At 35.6% G+C, this 23855-nt stretch overlaps 1 protein-coding gene across 3 annotated transcripts in view; it reads right to left on the bottom strand.

The window, feature by feature from the left end:
• Window positions 1–23855, bottom strand: part of Mctp (multiple C2 domain and transmembrane region protein) — a 955910-nt gene that overhangs the window by 368739 nt on the left and 563316 nt on the right. For all 3 annotated transcript variants that reach the window (XR_014129216.1, XM_081746500.1, XM_081746491.1), the window contains exon 4: window positions 5137–5312. Coding sequence is in view for 2 of the 3 variants with exons in the window: in XM_081746500.1 (XP_081602626.1) it covers window positions 5137–5312 (176 nt within the window). In the remaining variant the exon portion in view is untranslated. The remainder of the gene's footprint in view (window positions 1–5136; window positions 5313–23855) is intronic.

Here is a 23855-nt window from a genome sequence, read left to right on the forward strand (position 1 = left end):
AAACAGTAAGACCAGCCATAATGTACAGTAGTGAAGCATGGGAAATCACAAGTGTCAAGGAAAAGAAGATGGGAGTGGCAGATATGAGAGTATTGGTGTGGTCAGAAAAAAAAGGAATATGAGGTACTGTTAAGGTGGGACCCTAGGGTAAATAGTTTAAGAATAGAGGCTAAGATGGCTTGGATATATAGAACGATTAAATGAAGACTATCTGAAAAAAAACTGGAAACCTGAAAGTATGGATAGGAGGAAAGGGGGATACCCAATGAGATGAAAGGACAAGATGCAAAGTAATCTGAGGGAAACGGGATGAAGAATAGAAGACGCTCAGGATAGAGGAGAATAGAGGGAAAAATTAAAGACGGGAACACCGACCCCACATAAACATGGGAAAAGACGGAGACAACGAAGAAGAAAAAGAGTACAGATGCATTATACTATTGCATAAATTATACCATACTGACATTTACCGATATAATAAAGGTAATTAAGTATTATGTTAATTACTTCTTTTATCATTAACACTAAACTAGTTCTCGAATAACTATATATTATGTAACGACGATATGGTGCAGACGTACAGTAGGAGTCTCACTAAAAATTTACTACATGTTACATACATGCACAATTTCATTTTTTGCGGTACACTTCTTCTGTATTCTTGGGTCGTCTTTCAGACTTTTCCGCGGGCATTTTTGCCCCCAAGAACCGTTTTTCTGCCGAAAATAAAAACACACATTCGCCTATTTCATGCCTGATATCTATCTGCAAAATTTGATCAAAATAGGCCCGGGTCACCACGATTATACTCCTTGTTAGTAACTATGAACACCATATTCTACAGGTAACGTTGTATTCCTGGGTTTAGGCTAGCTTTAGAAGGGAAGAAAAGTTATAGCTAAAGCCCGGAATTACTGACGAAATAAAAGACCGAAAATGGCTGGCAAAATTGCAAAATAATGACCCAAAAATGGCAAGTAAAAGACAAAATAAAATAAACAAGCAATCACGAACTTTAGGGGAAAATAGATAGTAAAATATGTAAAAGCTATAATAGGCTATAATTCATTTACTAATCGAATAAAATGTTTCATTTTGCATTTTGTACTTACCACTTAAAATTCTGGAAACTTGCGAAACCCGTGAAGGGACAACATCTAACAATTCATTCGCCATTCTTCAGTAGTAACAATGAAACAACAACTTAAAAACTCCATCACATTTTATTCACACGCGGTTACATTAGCACAAACATTCAAAGCACAAGAAATACTAAAGTGAAGTCATTTTACACTACACTAGCAGTTTATTTTCACTTATGAAAGGTTTTTCATATTTTGTTCTCCGAAATTATTAACATATTTTTAAGATTTTCAAACGAAAGACTTTGTCTCCTGTCAGAAAGAATTCGCTTTAGATGTGAAAATGATTTTTCCACATCTACAGATGTCACTGGAGCATGCTTGAAACATGTAATTTGGGAAGGACCCATGTCACTGTCAACAGTGTATCAGCATCACCTTCCATAACACTAGCGATGTCCTTCAATTTTCCCAAATCTGGATTAGCAATTACAACATGATCACACTTACGTCAAATGTACTCGCCCTTGTCACCAGGTACAACACTCAGATCGTTGAGAGTATCATTGGAGATTTTCATAGAACTAGCGAGAGTCTGTTCTTTTTTTTCAAGCTTGGCAATAGCATCTGGTAACTTTACAAAATATGTGGCAATGAAGACTAAGTCCTTTTTCAAGGTATTCTTCTTGAGCAAACTTTGAAGAACCTTAATTGAAGACGTATCATCCTCATCAAAAGTATCAATGATTCTTTTTATGGGTTCAAAGTTGTTAGCATAATAGAGAACAGCTGTAATCCATCTCTTAAGACAGGCTGTGGTGGAAGCGGAAGTTCAGGGGCTAATTCGCGAAACGCACTTGTTAGCGAGGGAGCTTTCAGAAATACCTTTTTAACATTTGACACAAGAAGAAAATGAAATTTTGAGTTTTACGTCCCACGGTTATGCCGGTTAGGCTAAAGGAGACGGTGATAATGAGTAATGAATGAAATGGTGGAATGAAGAAAGTGGGAGGAAACGGGAGAGCCCGAGACAACCCCCACACACGGTGTTTGTCCACCACAAAGTTCACTTGGCGGGAGCAGGGTTTGAACCCGAGACCCCTAGCACCAGAGGTGAACGCTCTACCACTGAGCTACCGCGGCCCCTTGACAATGTCAGGAAAATGAGAACGAACTCCCTCTGCAATTCTATGTAGCGCGTGTCCCAGACAGGTGACATGCAGCATACGTGGGAATAGAACCTCAAGGGCTTTTGCTGCACTTTTCATGTATGCAGCTTCGTCTGTGACAAAAAGAAGGACCTTATCGTATTTTACACATTCTGGCTACATAAATACTCAGCGATTTTGTAAAAACCTGTACGATTGCCTTGCCATTTACTTTTTCCAGAATTTCTGATGCAGTCAAAAATGTTTGTGTGCCTTCTTCCCCTGCCAAAGTTCCAATTAAAACGTTGGCAATGCAACGTCCTAGAATATCGCAAGTTTCATCAATTGAAATCCATATATTTTTGTCAGCAACACTTTTACGGATATCGTCAATAGTTCTGCTGTACGTGCTATCAACGTAAGTCTTTCTCAGAGATGATTCACTTGGAACTTTTTGTTTTGTGTATTTCTCGAGAAAGTTTCTAAAGGAAACATTTTCTAACTTCCATAAAGGAATGCCCACGTTAATTAGAGTTTCACACAGATATCCGCAAAACTGTTAGTATGCGAAGCGGGATTCGTGACTGTTCCAAGAAGATTTTGAACCTTTTCACCAGATGATTTGCATGTTCTTGCAGAATTTATATGGTGTGTTTGCAGTTTTTATATGGTGTGTTACAAAATAACGCTTTTCAGCTGAAACCACAGTTTCACATAACTTACAAAACAGTACAGAGCCGTCTGCTGAAAACGCCCGAATTCACTCACAAATTTTTCCAAATTCTGTTGCCTAGAAAGACCAACTTTCGGCATCTTGAAATACTGAAACGCACATAAATACCAGTTCTGTATCACGCACGACTAAGATTCACAATAACTGCCCACCTGGCTACTTCTTGAAAGTAAGCATCTTCGTTTGTCATTCCAAGAACCGAACACTTCTTCAAAATTCCAAGAACTGAATACGCACTAGCATCCCCACCCCTCCACTTGTCATGTTCCAACGTGAATAGACCAGCTATTATCAAATACCGAGATCGCTTGACCAGATAAGAGCGACTCAGATCTGTGGTATGCTGTCATTCATGAGTAAATAGTAGCGGAAGAGAAAACCTGTGATAATGGCAACCAATTGCTTCTAAATTGTGAAATTGCACTTTTCCCGAAAATATCATGAAAATTGCAATAATGGCACTTATGGCATTTTGCCATTAATTCCGGGCTTTAGTTATAGCTATATACACCCAAAAAGAGTTTTGTATATGATAATATTCGCGCGAAAAAGTCGTACCAACTTGTGCTAGGTGGTCATTAAAGTAAGATTTCTACATATTTCCGTTTAAGGCAGCGCGAAACTGTAGGGCCCGCTCGGTAGCATGTGGGTGTAGTAGTATTGACAGCACTACATGAGACGCGGATGGTATATACTATGTATATGTGATTTTAATGTAATGGGCTACATATGGGCTACATTAATACATAATAAGGCCCTTGGACTACTTATTAATGAGTAAATATATATATTATTTACTAATGTTTCAAATAAGTTACCTATTAATTTTTAAAAAATCATTAAACTAGAATGTACAGAAAACAATGTTATTTTATAGAAATTAACGTTAACATGTAAACAAAGTTCTATCGAATGAGAAGACTTAATTTTTATTTCTAAGAATTTTCCCGTAAATTTATTTGGATAATTCGCAAATCCACTGTGTCGCTTCAACTGTACGAACACGGCTAAGTCGGGACATTAGTCATTTGTGTTCTTCAACCTTTCGGTATCCACGGATCGGCAAAAGACGGAGGCATGTTGGGAACCTGGTAAAATAGAAAGTATCACACTCCTAGTAACACTAATAAAAATAATTCCGCGGACCAGAAAGACACAGAATATACAAAGGCTACCGCAGAGAAGGTGAGATAGAAATTTTCCTGGCTTGACAACACTCCCTATGGTCTCCGCACTAATCTTGTCACACTAATTCTATATCCGAAGCAAGTTGTCACATGTTTCTAAACCACGTTAGTGAGCAGCTGTGTTGAGTTACGTGGAACGTGATTCGTCTACCTCTCGAGGATTTTGTAAAAGATTGCTTTTCGCAATGAGTATTCAAGATGAACAGCGACATGCCATAGAATTTTGTTGGTGTTTAATGAAAAGTGTTGCGGAAACATGGAATGTTTCAACAGGAATATGCTGAACAAGACAGACAGTAGAGCCATAGTGCACCGATGGCACAACTCATTCAAAGATAGGCGCGAACCAGACGTTTTGCTTTTGCATCCTGGACAAAGACCGTCCGTGACTAACTAGACGCTAGTGAATACTGTTACAGCAATTATTCGTGCTGATTGGCACATTTAGGCATATCCAAAGACACTGTCTACCGAATTTTGCCTGATCATCTGAAAATGAAGAAGGCTTGTTCCTCATGGGTGCCGCATTTCTTAGAGCAGAACAGATGCAGCAGCATATTGACGCTTGCTTAGCAGTCAATGGTGCCTATTTTGAAAAAAAGATTTACGTCTACTCGATATATCTGGTTCTGAATAAAACTATTTAGGTTTGTAAGTTTTTTTTTTAAATTTCATTTTAATGATTCTCGGAGATGTCCATGAATACGTCTGTCTTTTAACTCCTACACACTCAGAACTGTTTGATCTATTGCACACATTTTTGCCTCAATCTGAAGCTAATGAACCAAATTTTCACATTAGTACATTTGCTAGCTAATGGAGGTCGCTGTTTTCATGTACAGGAATTAGTTTCACCTTCTCTGAGCCAGCCGTTGTACATACAGGATAAATTCCTGTCTCCGGCGACAATTAGTATTGGTATCCAACATAGCTAACTAATTATTGTTATACTAGACTAAAATAAAAAAAATAAAGTTAGTACTTACGAGTAAGGTGTCGGAGGTGCTGGGCTGCTCATTATCACAGGCTAGTTTGGAGGAATCTATCTTCGAATCGAGTAAACGGACTGTGGGAGTTCGTGGTCGCAGCTTCGGGGAATCCCCTGGCGTCACATCCGCGGACGGCATGCGGGAAAGGGAGGGGTCACTACCGCGAGACGTTTCTGCAAAGACACAAACAGACAATAATAAATACTTAGACCAAACTAAGTAGATACATACTATTTCAACAGTAAATTCCAGTAATTCTGAAAGAAAATATATTAGAACATTTTTATCAAAGAATGTCGACGTCCCACGGTTAATTTCCTTTAAAGGCTAGAGGAAATGCATGATTGGATTGTTCAAAGTGAATAATTATGAAAGAATTGATGGGATCAGAATGTGTCAGTAAACAGGAGAGCCCCCCCCAAAAAACCACCGGACCATTTGTTGTCCACCACAAACTCACTTTCTCTTTACTTCAGTTTTCCTTCGTTAAAGGAAAGCAGGCATTTCCACCAGAAATCGCAAACTGAAACTTCACATATGAATGCAAAGTAATAATAACAATAATGCATTAATTGATTCAAACATTTGCGAGAACACTTCATTAGTATTTTCTTATATATATATATATATATATATATATATATATATATATATATATATATATATATATATATATATATATATATATATATATATATATATGTATGTATGTATATATATATATACTTGAGAAGCAAAAATTTTCACAAAATTTATGGCCGTTTTATTCACTCTCATAATTCAAAACATTGCTTCCTGTGGAATGTATCCCTCTTTTTCTGTGCATAAAGATGTACCGGTATATAGTCAAAATCTACTCAACTCCAGTTCATAAAAAAGTCATTTATGAAGTATTTAAAGGATAAATCCAATTATGTTTACTTAAATTACGGAACCTTCTATATTGTTGATCTAGCAGGAATATTATACTCACACGTTGTTTATCTATACTATCATTGTAATGCGTAATTATAGTAAAATAAACAAAAGATACATTAATTTGAGGCCTAAAAATCATATTTCTTTATTGCAATATTGTTAGGTTCTTTTATCAAACTGGATTTCTCTAAGAAAACTCAGTAGAAATAAGGAGGGCATTTAAAAAAAAAATCCTTCAGACATCCTTCTCTCATTCACACTACACTAGGTATACAAATGGTATAATTCATTTAGATGTTATTGGGAAAAATAAACTTTATTTAAGGAAATTTCACTTGAACATAACTGTAATACAAGCAGTGGCGGCGATTGGGCGTTAAAAGTGGGGGTGGGGGCAAGATATGATCTGAATATGTGTATATCAATGTTAGTGTTTCTGGTTGTTTCTAACACTTTGACGAAAAGTTGTATAACTAATAGGATACTATCTTTTTCAGTTCAAATGCCGTATATCCTGTTTCATATTTCATTAAGTAAACTGACAAGAGCAACGCACATAGGTACTAACCCTTGATTCCTTGCTCATGAACATCTTAAAATTCTGTCTGGAAAATTGTGTGATCAGATTATTTAACAACACATTTGTAAAACAAATAAATAGAAAGGATAATATTAATCATAGTAATGAATAATGAGGCTTGTTTTGTAGAAGTTGTATTGAAACTGGGGATTAATGAACAACTTATATTTTTAATTCCACACTTGCCATTAAATGTATGTTATTACTCGTAGAAAATGAAAGACAGTAAATACTACAAGCATATGCTACGATACAATTGTAATATTAATTCCTTTGAATTGCAATTAAAACGCAATTCCTGTAGCTGTCTTATATGGTACCATTTTTTTCTATGAACCAGTAATATATGCAAAAACTTTATATTTCCAAATGAAACTGTATACCGTACATTAACCATTTTAAATTATGTCTTTTTAAAGGTAAATTATTGAATTTCAGTCAATCAGCTACAGCATCATCCCTATTTATCCTAGGATCATGGTTAGTAACTCATTCTCTTCAGAATAGAACAATCTTTAAAACTGTTCCATTTACGTTTTTCTATCATGTCCCTAAGGCGGGAAATTTTGAGGGAAATCTGGATTTTTCCTGATTTTTTTCAAACTTTGATCCCCTCTGAACCCCATTTGTTAACGCACAGATCTCAAAATCAACTGAAAAATACGAAGGGGTGTACTAAATTTGTATAAAAAATTTCAAGCTTCTATCTTGAAAACTAAGTGCGGGAAAATGTTTACCAATGAGCTAAGAACATCCCCAGATGACCCGGATGTAATATAAAATTTTCCTGAGACATCCTTATTTATCCTATGATCATTGTTCGTACATCATTCCCTTCAGAATAGAACATACTTTCAAACGGTACCACTCACATGTCTCCATCATGTACACTCATGTCCAAAATCATTGTCGTATGTCTATAAATATGTTGTTGTAGGAATATAATTTGATAACGAATTCGCCCGGTATTTCTTATAATGCTAGTATATGTATAATCGGAAAAGTGGCAAATGTATATGGCAAATTTCATGTCAAAAGAGCAGTAATAAGAACAATAAAACGAACTTTCTTGTCCATTTAGCAATATTTTGTTTTACTCATTGTAATTTTCGTATTTATAATTATTTTCCTAAATTTACCACAAATATACATTTCCCGATTATACACATAGTATTAGTATTAAACGTACCCTGCAAAATTATCAAATTATATTCTAACAAGAAGACAGTTATAGATATGCGAGAATCATTTTGGACATGAGTGTACCTGGGGTGGGAAAATCATGGAAAAATGGATTATTTGTTTAAAAAAATATTCCTTCTTTTTACTTTTTTTGCCCCTCTGTTTTAACGCAGAGATCTGAAACTAATCTGAAAAATACTAAGGGTTGTACTAAATGTGTGTACAAAATTTCAATCTTCTAGGTGCAAAAGTAAGCCCACCAAAAATAATATCTCTACAATACTTCAGATTCCCTTATAAAAAAGGATCTCAGGTAAAAATTCCCTGAGACATCTCTATTTATACTAGGATCATGGTTCGTACATTAGTCTTTCTAGAACAGAACAGTCTTTCAAAAGGTACCATTCACATGTCTCCATCATGTATCTGAGGAGGGAAAATCGCGAAAAAAAGGGAACTTTGTTAAAAAGATTTTTTTTTTTTTTTTTTACCTTTTTGCCTCTCTGGACCCCCTGTTTTATCGCAGAAATCTGAAAAGAATCTAGAAAATATTAAGGGATGCACTGAATGTGTGTGCAAAATTTCAAACTTCTAGGTGCAAAAGTAAGCCCTGCAAAAAGTAATAAAAAGGTCATAAAAATATTTTTTACTTATGATGTCATCACACTCCACGTCTCGACGCAGAAAGGCGTGAAAGCATATGTAACGTGTTCTACAATGTCTACAGGCTTGAGAAAAAGCAGAATTAAAAAGATTTTTGGGTATTTTTTAAAATCGAATAATGAAGATTCTAGCCTATCACCGAAAAATAGATGATATAATTTAAGAGTTAAGTGATCACTTCAAAAAAGTGGGGGGCAACTGCCCCCTCTTGCTCCCCCCTAATCGCCGCCCATGAATACAAGTATAGGGTGGCACAAGAAAACAGGAAAATTTCAGTTGACGTTTAATGCACTAATCAACACAGGAAAAAAAATACATTTAATGATTCAGATGCATGTAGAGAGTAGGCATCAATCACTGGCGAAAATCCCGGGGGATGAGGGGGACATGTCCCCTCCAATCTTGGAATTGGGGGGACTGTTCCTCCAATAATTCGATTTGAAATGTGTATTTTTTTTGGGGGGGGGAATGTGATGATTTCTGTTTGTCACAAAGGAAAGTGAGATGAAATTTGTCTCTCCCCAGAATAAGCTTCACGTCAGTAGTAGTGGCCCCGTTATATCTCGCCGAGTCAGCAAAAATTTTTGTGACGTCATAGGTCAAAGGTCAATGACCTTGGCCCAGGTTCAATGACCTAGGGGTACCTAGGACTACCCCCTCTAAATTTTGGCAGGGGTGCCTTGGCCCACCCCCTAAATTTTGGCAGGGGTACATAGGACCACCCCCCTTAAATTTTGGAAATTGTCAAATCTAAAAATTTGGTATGGTAGCCTAGGACCACAGTATGTACCTCTATCAGTATTGGGTGTCTATGTCGTTCCCTTTCATGGGTAAAAAATTGCCAAAAATTCAAATTTCGGGGGTTTTTGACCTAATTTATCCCCTTGGATGAGGTGTTATTACCCTATATAGTTATATGGGCGTATACAGGGGTCCATTACCTTTCATAAGACATGTGAATATTAATGCACCCCTTTAAAAATTTGGGAGGGGTACCTTGGCCCACCCCTTAAATTTTGGAAATTGCCCAATTTCAACATTGGGTATTATAGTATAGGACGCTAATATGGATCACTATAAATTTGGGTGGTCCACCTCGTTCCCTTCTAGGGGTACAAAATTGCCAAAATATAAACGTAAGCAATACGTTGTACCACGTGTTTGGTATTCGACCTAATTTATCTCCTTGGATGAGGTCCTATTACCTTATATGATTATATGGTCATGTATAGGGGTCCATTCCTTTCATCAGACATAGGTACATTAATGCACCCCTTGAAAATTTTGGCAGGGGTACATAGGACCCCCCACCCCCCCACCCCCTTAAATTTTGGAAATTGTCAAATCTAAAAATTTGGTATGGTAGCCTAGGACCTTAGTATGTACCTCTATCAGTATTGGGTGTCTATGTCGTTCCCTTTCATGGGTAAAAAATTGCCAAAAATTCAAATTTCGGGGTTTTTTGACCTAATTTATCCCCTTGGATGAGGTGTTATTACCTTATATAGTTATATGGGCGTATACAGGGGTCCATTACCTTTCATAAGATATGGGTATATTTGTGCACTCCTTTAAAAATTTGGGAGGGGTACCTTGGCCCACCCCTTAAATTTTAGAAATTGCCCAATTTAAACATTGGGTATTATAGCACAGGACCCTAATATGTATCGTGATAAATTTGGGCGGTCCACCTCATTCCCTTCTAGGGGTACAAAATTGCCAAAATATAAACGTAAGCAATACGTTGTACCACGTGTTTGGTTTTTGGTCGATTTTATTCCCTTTGATGAGGTGTTATTATCCTATATAGTTATATGGTCATGTATAGGGGTCCATTACCTTTCATAAGATATGGGTATATTCGTGCACCCGGGAGGGGTACTTTGGCACACCCCTTAAATTTTGGAAATTGCCCAATTTAAACATTTGGTATTATAGTACCGGATCCTAACATGTATTATGATAAATTTGGATGGTCCACCTCGTTTCCTTCTAGGGGTACAAAATTGTCAAAATATAAACGTAAGCAATACGTTGTACCACGTGTTTGGTCTTTTGGCCCAATTTATCCTCTTGGATGAGGTTCTATTACCTTATATGGTTATATGGTTATGTATAGGGGTCTATTCCCTATCATAAGACATAGGTACATTTGTGCACTCCTTTAAAAATTTGGGAGGGGTACTTTGGCCCACCCCTTAAATTTTAGAAATTGCTCATTTTATATATTTGGTATTATAGTACTGGACCCTAACATGTATTATGATAAATTTGGGTGGTCCACCTCGTTCCCTTTTAGGGGTACAAATTGCCAAAATATAAACGTAAGCAATACGTTGTACCACGTGTTTGGTTTTACCTAAGTTATCCCCTTGGATGAGGTTCTATTACCTTATATGGTTATATGATTATGTATAGGGGTCTATTCCCTATCATAAGACATAGGTACATTTGTGCACTCCTTTAAAAATTTGGGAGGGGTACTTTGGCCCACCCCTTTAATTTTGGAAATTGCCCCTTTTTACATGTTTGGTATTATAGTATAGAACCCTAATATATATTACTATAAATTTGGGTGGTTCACCACGTTTCCTTTGATGGGTACGAAATTGCCAAATTTTAGTACAACCACGTGTTTGGTTTTGGCTCAATTTATCCCCTTGGATGAGGTCCTATTACCTTATATGGTTATATGATCATGTATAGGGGTCCATTCCATATCCCCTTAAATTTTGGAAATTTTCCAATTTAAGCATTCGGTATCATAGTACATGACCTCAACATGTATCATGATAAATTTGGGTGGTCCATCTTGTTCCCTTTCATGGGTAAAAATTACTAAAATATAAACATAAGCAATATGTTGTACCATGCGTTTGGTTTTTGGCCCAATTTCTTCCCTTTGATGGGGTTCTATTACCTTATATGGTTATATGGTCATGTATATGGGTTCATTTCCTATCATAAGACATGGGTACATTGACGCACCCCTTGAAAAATTTGGGAGGGGTATCTTGGCTCATCCACTCGGTTTTAGAAATTGTTTTAATATAAGCATTTGGTATCATAGTACAGGACTTCAATATGTACCACTATAAATTTGGATGGTCCACATCGTTCCCTTTCATGGGTAAAGAACTACCAAAAATCGAATTTCGGAGGTTATTGACACCTATTTAGCACGTTATATGGTTTATTACCTTTATATGTTTATGTTCCCTTTTAAATTTGGGAATTATCAAATAACAAAATTCGGTAAACGTTTTCTAGGACCCATTGGTGTTCCTCTTATGGCCAAATATTCAAAATTTAAATGTTATTGACCGGCTTTATTATTGAATAAGTATAGGATTTATTACTTTTTCATAAGACACAGGTGTATTTGTGTACCAATCTTTAATTTTGGGAGGGGTACATTTCTTATTGTCATATCAATAATTGGTAATTGTTCTTTGGGTAAATCATTATGATCACGTGATCAGTTATTGACCTATGATGGGATTAGGAGTCCAGGACATTGGTACATTGAAACTTTGTAGGATAATTTGAGAATACGTCATTGGTATTGATTATTACAGCCAAATATAAACGTAAGCAATACGATGTACCACGTGATTGACCTTGATGAGGTAGTGTACAGGGATACATAGCTAACCTTATTGAATCTTATGACTCATAGTCTTAAGGGAATACATGCTACAACACTGGCAAAGTTATTGTTGATGCAATTTGATTGGTTGATCACTATCTTTCGTGCAATCTGATTGGCTGATCACTATCTTTCGTGCAATCTGATTGGTTGCTGATTTTCAAATCTTTGCTGCATTCAGTTTTTAAGTTTTGTTTAACATTTAAAAATCTTGGTTTCGTTCAACATTTTGGACTCACTGATAAATATGATCAAAACCGTTTATTTGTTAATCGAATAGTTAAAAACCGGATAAAGTTTGACGGTTAACCGTGAAACGTAAAATTTATTGTTTGAAATTTTTTGTTTTATTTTTTTTTGTTTCAGAATTTTGTTTGAAATTTGTTTCAAAATTTTTTGTTTGAAAATTTTTTTGTTTGAAATTTTTTGTTGCAAAATTTTGTTTGAAATTTTTTTGTTTAAAATTTTTTGTTTGAAATTTTTCGTTTCAGAATTTTGTTTGAAATTTTTTGTTTAAAATTTTTTGTTTGAAATTTTTTTTGTTTCAAATTTTTGTTTAAAATTTTTGTTTGAAATTTTTCGTTTCCAAATTTTGTTTGAAATTTTTTGTTTCAAAATTTTGTTTGAAATTTTTTTTGTTTCAAAATTTTGTTTGAATTTCTTTCGTTTGAAATTTTTTTGTTTGAATGTTTTTCGTTTCAAAATTTTGTTTCAAAGATTTTTGTTTGAAATGTTTTGTTTCAAAGTTTGGTTTGACATTTTTAAAGTTTGTGCACTCATTAGTAAAGAACCGGAACTGTTTAGAACTAAAACCTCTGGCAACATTGTGGTGCAATAGTACACGTTAGAACATGATGCAATAGTACACGTCAGAACATGATAAAGAAACGTCATCAGTTTTGCATCATCGTTCGCGTTAGTATTCATGATAACATCATCATGGCTACTTGTCTGCAGTTTCTAAACACGCGTGATGTGATGAAATCATTTACCAAGATTACTGATTTACAACAGAATGTACCTTATAGAATCTTAGCTAGCCAAATAATCCCTACAGAGTTTGGATTAAGAATCGTAGTGAAGCTTGAAAATGATAAGAATATAATTTTACCAGTAAGATATTTACCCATGGAACCATCAAAACAAGAAGAACTGCTGCGTTTCTTAAATACTGGATCTGTATCTTTATGGTACAAAGGATTCTTGGGTCGAAGTCATCAGTTTGAATTTAGTACACAGCCAGATTCGTCAGCAAAATCATGAATTCAAACGTCAGCACATCAGACATAGTTGTATGAATGTGGTTGGTCAGCATGACGTCAGCAACTGTGATGAAACCATGAATTCAAACGTCAGCCGTAGTTCTATAAATCAATCAATACCGTGAAATCATTTGAGCAAGTGCTTTTCAGGAGGAAAGATGTGTACTTCTAACGATAAAGAATTCATCTTCGCAAGCTATTATCCAATAAACAAAACATGTGATGATTGGTATCAGTGCTAGAACATTTGAACCAGTGATTCGATTGGGCAATGCAGAACAATTTGGTGTACAACTGACCTGTGAAGAATGGCACGAATCGACCAAATGAATGATGAGCTAAATGTGACCATAGTCAAATCATTAGGCTCAAATCATGAAGTGGTGTTGCGTACAGTCCTCGAAGAGAAGATGGTGCTGTTACGTAAAAAGAGTACATTTCATGTCCCTCGCAACATGGTGTATCTAACACAAACAGAATGGAACAAATTCATCAACGTATTTCAGTGTGTGAAACATGCAGTGGAAGTGTGCAACAAAACAAGTATATTCCTGAAAAAGTACTATTTATGCATATTGTACAACATGTATCTAGATATTGTGATGGTTGTCAACATCGTTCGTGGGTGCATACCTGTATTGATAAACAGTTTATTTGTGATCAAATGAACATTGAGTTTCCACCAATTGATATCGCAATAGACCTTAAAAGACTTCAAGTGGAATTAAAATTATACGCTAAAGACAAACTAGTGCAAGAAGTTCAAAATACATTGTATCGACAATATCCAGAACCAATATCTGGTATGGATGTATGTGGAGTGTAATAAAATGATCCATTTCAATGAATTGTGTTTTTTCATTTCAAGTACAACCCCATATTCTGACGTGTACTATTGCATCATGTTCTAACGTGTACTATTGCACCACAATGTTGCCAGAGGTTTTAGTTCTAAACAGTTCCGGTTCTTTACTAATGAGTGCACAAACTTTAAAAATGTCAAACCAAACTTTGAAACAAAACATTTCAAACAAAAATCTTTGAAACAAAATTTTGAAACGAAAAACATTCAAACAAAAAAATTTCAAACGAAAGAAATTCAAACAAAATTTTGAAACAAAAAATTTCAAACAAAATTTGGAAACGAAAAATTTCAAACAAAAATTTTAAACAAAAATTTGAAACAAAAAATTTCAAACAAAAAATTTTAAACAAAAAATTTCAAACAAAATTCTGAAACGAAAAATTTCAAACAAAAAATTTTAAACAAAAAAATTTCAAACAAAATTTTGCAACAAAAAATTTCAAACAAAAAAATTTTCAAACAAAAAATTTTGAAACAAATTTCAAACAAAATTCTGAAACAAAAAAAAATAAAACAAAAAATTTCAAACAAAAAATTTTACGTTTCACGGTTAACCGTCAAACTTTATCCGGTTTTTAACTATTCGATTAACAAATAAACGGTTTTGATCATATTTATCAGTGAGTCCAAAATGTTGAACGAAACCAAGATTTTTAAATGTTAAACAAAACTTAAAAACTGAATGCAGCAAAGATTTGAAAATCAGCAACCAATCAGATTGCACGAAAGATAGTGATCAGCCAATCAGATTGCACGAAAGATAGTGATCAACCAATCAAATTGCATCAACAATAACTTTGCCAGTGTTGTAGCATGTATTCCCTTAAGACTATGAGTCATAAGATTCAATAAGGTTAGCTATGTATCCCTGTACACTACCTCATCAAGGTCAATCACGTGGTACATCGTATTGCTTACGTTTATATTTGGCTGTAATAATCAATACCAATGACGTATTCTCAAATTATCCTACAAAGTTTCAATGTACCAATGTCCTGGACTCCTAATCCCATCATAGGTCAATAACTGATCACGTGATCATAATGATTTACCCAAAGAACAATTACCAATTATTGATATGACAATAAGAAATGTACCCCTCCCAAAATTAAAGATTGGTACACAAATACACCTGTGTCTTATGAAAAAGTAATAAATCCTATACTTATTCAATAATAAAGCCGGTCAATAACATTTAAATTTTGAATATTTGGCCATAAGAGGAACACCAATGGGTCCTAGAAAACGTTTACCGAATTTTGTTATTTGATAATTCCCAAATTTAAAAGGGAACATAAACATATAAAGGTAATAAACCATATAACGTGCTAAATAGGTGTCAATAACCTCCGAAATTCGATTTTTGGTAGTTCTTTACCCATGAAAGGGAACGATGTGGACCATCCAAATTTATAGTGGTACATATTGAAGTCCTGTACTATGATACCAAATGCTTATATTAAAACAATTTCTAAAACCGAGTGGATGAGCCAAGATACCCCTCCCAAATTTTTCAAGGGGTGCGTCAATGTACCCATGTCTTATGATAGGAAATGAACCCATATACATGACCATATAACCATATAAGGTAATAGAACCCCATCAAAGGGAAGAAATTGGGCCAAAAACCAAACGCATGGTACAACATATTGCTTATGTTTATATTTTAGTAATTTTTACCCATGAAAGGGAACAAGATGGACCACCCAAATTTATCATGATACATGTTGAGGTCATGTACTATGATACCGAATGCTTAAATTGGAAAATTTCCAAAATTTAAGGGGATATGGAATGGACCCCTATACATGATCATATAACCATATAAGGTAATAGGACCTCATCCAAGGGGATAAATTGAGCCAAAACCAAACACGTGGTTGTACTAAAATTTGGCAATTTCGTACCCATCAAAGGAAACGTGGTGAACCACCCAAATTTATAGTAATATATATTAGGGTTCTATACTATAATACCAAACATGTAAAAAGGGGCAATTTCCAAAATTAAAGGGGTGGGCCAAAGTACCCCTCCCAAATTTTTAAAGGAGTGCACAAATGTACCTATGTCTTATGATAGGGAATAGACCCCTATACATAATCATATAACCATATAAGGTAATAGAACCTCATCCAAGGGGATAACTTAGGTAAAACCAAACACGTGGTACAACGTATTGCTTACGTTTATATTTTGGCAATTTGTACCCCTAAAAGGGAACGAGGTGGACCACCCAAATTTATCATAATACATGTTAGGGTCCAGTACTATAATACCAAATATATAAAATGAGCAATTTCTAAAATTTAAGGGGTGGGCCAAAGTACCCCTCCCAAATTTTTAAAGGAGTGCACAAATGTACCTATGTCTTATGATAGGGAATAGACCCCTATACATAACCATATAACCATATAAGGTAATAGAACCTCATCCAAGAGGATAAATTGGGCCAAAAGACCAAACACGTGGTACAACGTATTGCTTACGTTTATATTTTGACAATTTTGTACCCCTAGAAGGAAACGAGGTGGACCATCCAAATTTATCATAATACATGTTAGGATCCGGTACTATAATACCAAATGTTTAAATTGGGCAATTTCCAAAATTTAAGGGGTGTGCCAAAGTACCCCTCCCGGGTGCACGAATATACCCATATCTTATGAAAGGTAATGGACCCCTATACATGACCATATAACTATATAGGATAATAACACCTCATCAAAGGGAATAAAATCGACCAAAAACCAAACACGTGGTACAACGTATTGCTTACGTTTATATTTTGGCAATTTTGTACCCCTAGAAGGGAATGAGGTGGACCGCCCAAATTTATCACGATACATATTAGGGTCCTGTGCTATAATACCCAATGTTTAAATTGGGCAATTTCTAAAATTTAAGGGGTGGGCCAAGGTACCCCTCCCAAATTTTTAAAGGAGTGCACAAATATACCCATATCTTATGAAAGGTAATGGACCCCTGTATACGCCCATATAACTATATAAGGTAATAACACCTCATCCAAGGGGATAAATTAGGTCAAAAAACCCCGAAATTTGAATTTTTGGCAATTTTTTACCCATGAAAGGGAACGACATAGACACCCAATACTGATAGAGGTACATACTAAGGTCCTAGGCTACCATACCAAATTTTTAGATTTGGCAATTTCCAAAATTTAAGGGGGGGGGGGTGGGGGGGTCCTATGTACCCCTGCCAAAATTTTCAAGGGGTGCATTAATGTACCTATGTCTGATGAAAGGAATGGACCCCTATACATGACCATATAATCATATAAGGTAATAGGACCTCATCCAAGGAGATAAATTAGGTCGAAAACCAAACACGTGGTACAACGTATTGCTTACGTTTATATTTTGGCAATTTTGTACCCCTAGAAGGGAACGAGGTGGACCACCCAAATTTATAGTGATCCATATTAGCGTCCTATACTATAATACCCAATGTTGAAATTGGGCAATTTCCAAAATTTAAGGGGTGGGCCAAGGTACCCCTCCCAAATTTTTAAAGGGGTGCATTAATATTCACATGTCTTATGAAAGGTAATGGACCCCTGTATACGCCCATATAACTATATAGGGTAATAACACCTCATCCAAGGGGATAAATTAGGTCAAAAACCCCCGAAATTTGAATTTTTGGCAATTTTTTACCCATGAAAGGGAACGACATAGACACCCAATACTGATAGAGGTACATACTGTGGTCCTAGGCTACCATACCAAATTTTTAGATTTGACAATTTCCAAAATTTAAGGGGGGTGGTCCTATGTACCCCTGCCAAAATTTAGGGGGTGGGCCAAGGTACCCCTGCCAAAATTTAGAGGGGGTAGTCCTAGGTACCCCTAGGTCATTGAACCTGGGCCAAGGTCATTGACCTTTGACCTATGACGTCACAAAAATTTTTGCTGACTCGGCGAGATATAACGGGGCCACTACTACTACGTCTGCCCGCCTCCCAATGTTGAAGACAACTCTGCTCCCTGATCCTCTACAGGATTGTTTTTGAATTTCACAAATATTTTGAGCATCGCTTAACAACAACAACAACAAAAAAGTCTTACTCGTTCCCCCACAGACACCAATGTAGAAGACAGATTTGCGCCATTGGCATTAACAATGACAGTAGGTATAGCACTTACTTGTCACTTTACTGCTTGAAGACGACATCGGAAAGATGTGCCCCATCTCGGCATACGAGTATATATTGGAAATTAACTAGAACACTCAGTGTATTACGTCTTGAGAAACGTCAATGAGTCCATGTTTAACTTTCCATTCAGTTCAACGATGTTTGAAGGACGTGCACTATACTCTTTGCTTTCGAGATGTCCACATAGATTGGCTATAGAGAGAAATCACACACTGAGTTCAGGGGATTTCGGAGGACATGGAGTGTCACTGTTTTTATCAAATGCTTCCACAGCGAGTACACGTTCCGCACAATTTCAATACTTCATCATTCCTAAATGGCAAAATGTTCTTATCGGTCCGAACAAATGCCGACCATAGAGTGTTGCTAATTCTAAATTCAAAATTTTCTGTTTCCCTACGTACCCTGTATTAAGAACTACGAACACGAGAGATTAGAATTATGACATTTGTTCGAGTGAAAGGGCAGAAAGTCATATTATTTCTAGATTCACATCGTCTAGAACGTCTAAATTCAACGCATAAGCAAATGTATAACGGTAATTGACCTAAGTTTCGACAGTATCTTAATGTAATAAAATAATATTTTAATTACAATTATAATTAGGAGTATGTAGTAGACTTTATTGTAAATATCTCAATACTTGAAAACTTTCTGCTACGTGACCTTGAGCTTGAATAGATGAATTACGGCAGTGGTGCTCAAAGTGGGCGTAAACGCTCACAGGGTGCATTCTCGTTCCCAAAGGGGGCACTGGAACAAAGGTGCGATTGGGAGCGATAGATTATTTAGGGAGCGTTTGAGATTTCTGGAGCTATTAAAATTTGTCTTATTATTGGATGAATGCCATTATGCATTTTTATCAAAAGTTCTTAGACTGATTTGTCCAAGCCTTGTGCATGGGTGAATTGGGTTAAATGACGGTGGGTGTTCAGAACAACCCCATTTACCCACGGGCGCGATAATCTCAAAAGGTTGAGAACTACAGAATTATGGTGAAAAAATGTATTCCTTTATATAGTGAATTATATATATATATACTATAGTGTGTCTAAATTCACAATTTCTCATATAATTAATTTCATAGTTTGAAGTATATCTCATGTTGGAAGATGTATATTAAAGTAATTAATCTGCATTTCTCAGTTTATTTCAATTATTTATCTTATATTGAGCTGCTGATAATATGAAGTAAATTACACTATTTTACCGTAATGGACAACAATTACCATAATAAACTAAAATGACCTATGATAAACAAAAGTTATGAGATTGTGGAATCATAAGCGTCAAGAAGAAAACAAAAATGGCACTTTCCATCAGTATAATAGTGTTCTTCTTCTTTTAAGCCATTATCTCCAGTTAGCTGAGGTCGGCTTTTCGGATCACTGTTCTCCACCTGTTTCTATCTTGTATCATATCTGCTGTGGCACCCCACTGCACCATATCGTTCTTAACACAATCTCCCCAGTTCTTCTTTGACAGGTCTCGGGCTCGTTTCCAACTCACTTCTATAGTTTCTACTCTGTGAGTTACTTATGTCAAAGATCTTCTTCTTACATGCCCAAAACATCGCAGTCTACTTTCTTGCAGCTTTTCTACTACTGGTCTCACCTTTACTATTCATTGGGTAACTTCTTCTTAATTTTGTCCTTCCGCGTCGCTCCACACATCCAAGCGGCATCTTCATCTCTATAACACGCAACTTCTGTTCCTCTCTCCCTTTTTCATCGTACCATATCCCTTTCCTTATAATAAGGCAGATCTCACTACTGTTTTGCAACTTTTCCTTTAACGTGTAATGGTATCCTACGATCACCTAACACTTCTGTCACTTCTCTCCATTTCGTCCAACCGATGCTAATTCTATTGTTTATATCTGCTTCTATTCCTGGATTTTCCTGCAAAATTAATCCTAAGTACTTGAAATTCTTCGTCATTATCACATTTTTTTTGTCCAGTTGTATTCTTGTATTCTCGATTAAATTTTTCTTGAAAGGACAATAGAAATATTCTGTCTTAGTTCTACTAATTCTACGCTCTTTGCTCTACAGTACACTTCTCCAGGCATCTAGTTTCGCTTGCAAAGCTGTCTTGCTTTCATTCAATAGCACCGCAAATAACACTCTAAGGTGCTAACTCTCGGATATACTTTGTAAGTTCATCCATCACAAATTTTGCAAAAAGATATGAACTAAGACTAGATCCCTGATGAAGTAAGTCTCACTTTAACTGCGAACTCTTCTGTTATTCCGCACACGCTCTTCACTCCTGTCCTACATCCATTATACATATCTTGAATTATACAGATGTATGTATTCGGAAGACACTTTTTCTTCAGTGTCCACCAAATAAGAATCCGTGACACTCTATCATACGTTTTCTCTAGGTCGATAAAAACCATATGAAGGTCCTTCTGGTATTCTCTGTACTTTTCCATTAGCATCCTAAATGCAAATATTGCATCCGTTGTCGACCGCCCTGGCATGAAACCAAATTGGTTCTTTTTCATTTCGACCCCTTTTCTCAATCTTGCTTCTATCACTCCCTTCCAGAGCTTCATTGCATGGCTCATAAGTTTTATTCCTCTATAGTTGCCACATTCTTGAACATCTCCTTTGTTTTTAAAAACTTGTACAATGTGGCTACTTTTCCATTCGTTTGGCATATTTCTCGTTTCTAATACCCTATTAAAAAGTCGAGTAAACCACTGCACTCTTTCTTTACCTAAACTTTTCCTTGCTTTAATAGAGAGATTATCCAGTCCTGGAGCTTTAGCACTTTTCATCTTTTTTATGGCATTTTATACCTCTATCATTGTCACAGGCAGAATTAGTCCCTGATTCGTGGAGAACTTTACGCAAGTTTCCCTCAGGTTTTCTTCATTGAGAAGTTCCTTGAAATATTCGTTCCACCTTTTCTTCTCCTCACTTGTCAGAACCTCGTTATTTCGTCCTTAATGCAGCGCACTGTCGAAATATCTTTCTTTTGCCTCTCTCTTACCTTCGAAAGCTTGTATATAACCTTTTCTCCCTGTTTTGCCTCCAGAGTTTTGTACAACTCAACATAAGCTTTGCAAAGCACAATACACGTAAACAGAAATGTACTGAACTCAATATTGAGATTTGTGAAGATGTGACGTAATATTATGAGTTGTATGCATTTTGCCCATGCCTGAAACTGGATTTTTACTGAAAAAGATCATGCAAATGTACCAATGAATGGAGTGAAGATAAAGAGGAAAAGTTAAGTACTTAAGGAAACTAATGAACACCTCTGCATATCTCTCTTAAACACCGCTTCATCTGAAGTCGATCGTCAACAAAATCCATATGTGATTGATTAATAGAAGTTTAAAATCCGTTTCCAGCACTAAGAGTGCAAAAGGCCATACCCTCCTCCTCTGGAGCCACCGTGCAAGTTATGACATTAAAGTTAAAGCTAAAATCAATTTTTCACACTTCTTGCATAAAAATGATTTATATGTGCCGCACTCATGAACTATTCCAAATTTGATAAATGTTTACGGATTTATGTTTTAAAGAACTTGTGCTTGAGTGCACTTGAAGCAATAAAAGGCCAAACAAAGTTATTATTTTTTTAAAAAAATAATTTACGATTGAGTATACTTGCAGTAATATTTAAATGACCAAAAACAAGTCGTTTCATTTTTAGAATGAGTGGTTCTGGAGTACATTCGCAGCGCTAATATAGAATACAAAATAAAGAATTTGAGTTTTCAAAAATTAATTTGCGCTGAAGCACATTTGAAGCAACAATATTTGAACCACTTACTGCAGAAAGCAAATATGTCCAACATTTACACATTTCCTTTTTTGTGACGATAATGGACTGTAATAGGTCAATGGATCGTTTAGCATCGAAATCACATTTGTCCGCTCAATAACAATGGGCATCGCGACTCCTGTAATTATACTATAAAGTGATGGTGGAAATATCGTAAATATAGTTTTCTTCGGTTTTTTTGCCTCTTCTGGAAACATTACGAGTACGAAATGTGGACATGTTTGCTTTCTGCAGTAAGCCCTTCATTTAAGAGACCATAAAGAACTTGTTTTATTTTTAAATAAATTGCGCTATATATATATATATATATATATATATATATATATATATATATATATATATATATATATATATATATATATTCTTGAAATAATAGCATTTAAAACAGTGGTTCTCAACCTGGGAGGTGACCCATGAAGGGACGTGAAGAGCGAGCAACGCAGGCGCTAGCTATGACAGAAGTTAAAGGTGAAATCTATATAAATAAAAATGAAAGTGATTATGTTTGTAACTTAATGACTCGGATCAGACGACCAATCTCGATCAAATTTTCAATATAGATGAGGTTCGGATCTGGGATGGCTTTTATCATTTCACTTTGACGATGCAACGTAAGGGAGAGGGAAGATACATAAAAATGATCGAAAATGACTGATATTAATGCTGAATCCATTGCTTCCTGTCACAAACAGTCACACCTTCCGATGCCGTTTAAATCCAAATTCTTTCCCACTACCTTTGGGGAGGGAGAGATGTATAAAAAATGATCGAAAGTGACCGATATTAGAGAGCGGTCATAGTCATAGTAAAAAGTGACCGATGAACTGTACATATTACTAATGTTTCTTACTTTAACCGAGCGAAGTGGCTAATTGACGCTAGTTATGAATAAAACACAACTTGTAATAAGCACTTTTACACTTTAGCTTTAGCAAATTTCAAAATGCTGCATGTTTGACATTTTGCCTCTCCTATTCCTGTTCAAGATTTTTACTTTATTGAAAAGTAAATAATTATCCTTTTTTAAAAATAAAATTATCAAAAATGTGTACAAAATGCTCTAAGATGGAGTTCAAAAATTTATCTCGTAAGGGGGGAAAGGAAAAGCTCAGTGTGATGATTGACATTGCTTTTCCTTCACAAGTTACTTTATATTCGAGGATAAGTTCGACAAAGCACACCTCAGATCATTTTCCACTTCCAAACGGTTGCGATACTTTCATTTTATTGTGGTGAACATTAAAAAGTCCCTATTTGCTGATATTAAGTTGTCAAGAACTGAACAAAAACTTTTACGGCTTCTTTTGCTACTCTTGGGTAAACAGGCAGGAAACAAATCCAAAATTCTTCCAAAGACGTTGACTGAAACAGTTCTTTGGTACCTGAAAGGACACTTTAATTCAGTTGTTTCCTCCAGAATTTCATATGGAAGTAAATCCACATCAAAGGTGAAAGGCGTTCTTGCTAATTTGCACTGCCAGTCCTCTTTACACAAAGCAGGAAAATATCGCTTGAATTCGTCATAGACTGAGTATAGGTGTGAGTTGATATCTCTTTACATAGTTAAATCACACTCTTTATTATCAAGAAGTTCATTTAATCGAGGAAAATAT

This window comes from Thermobia domestica, chromosome 2 (genome assembly GCF_964235325.1).
Source record: "Thermobia domestica chromosome 2, izTheDome1.hap1.1, whole genome shotgun sequence".
Lineage (NCBI taxonomy): Eukaryota > Metazoa > Arthropoda > Insecta > Zygentoma > Lepismatidae > Thermobia > Thermobia domestica.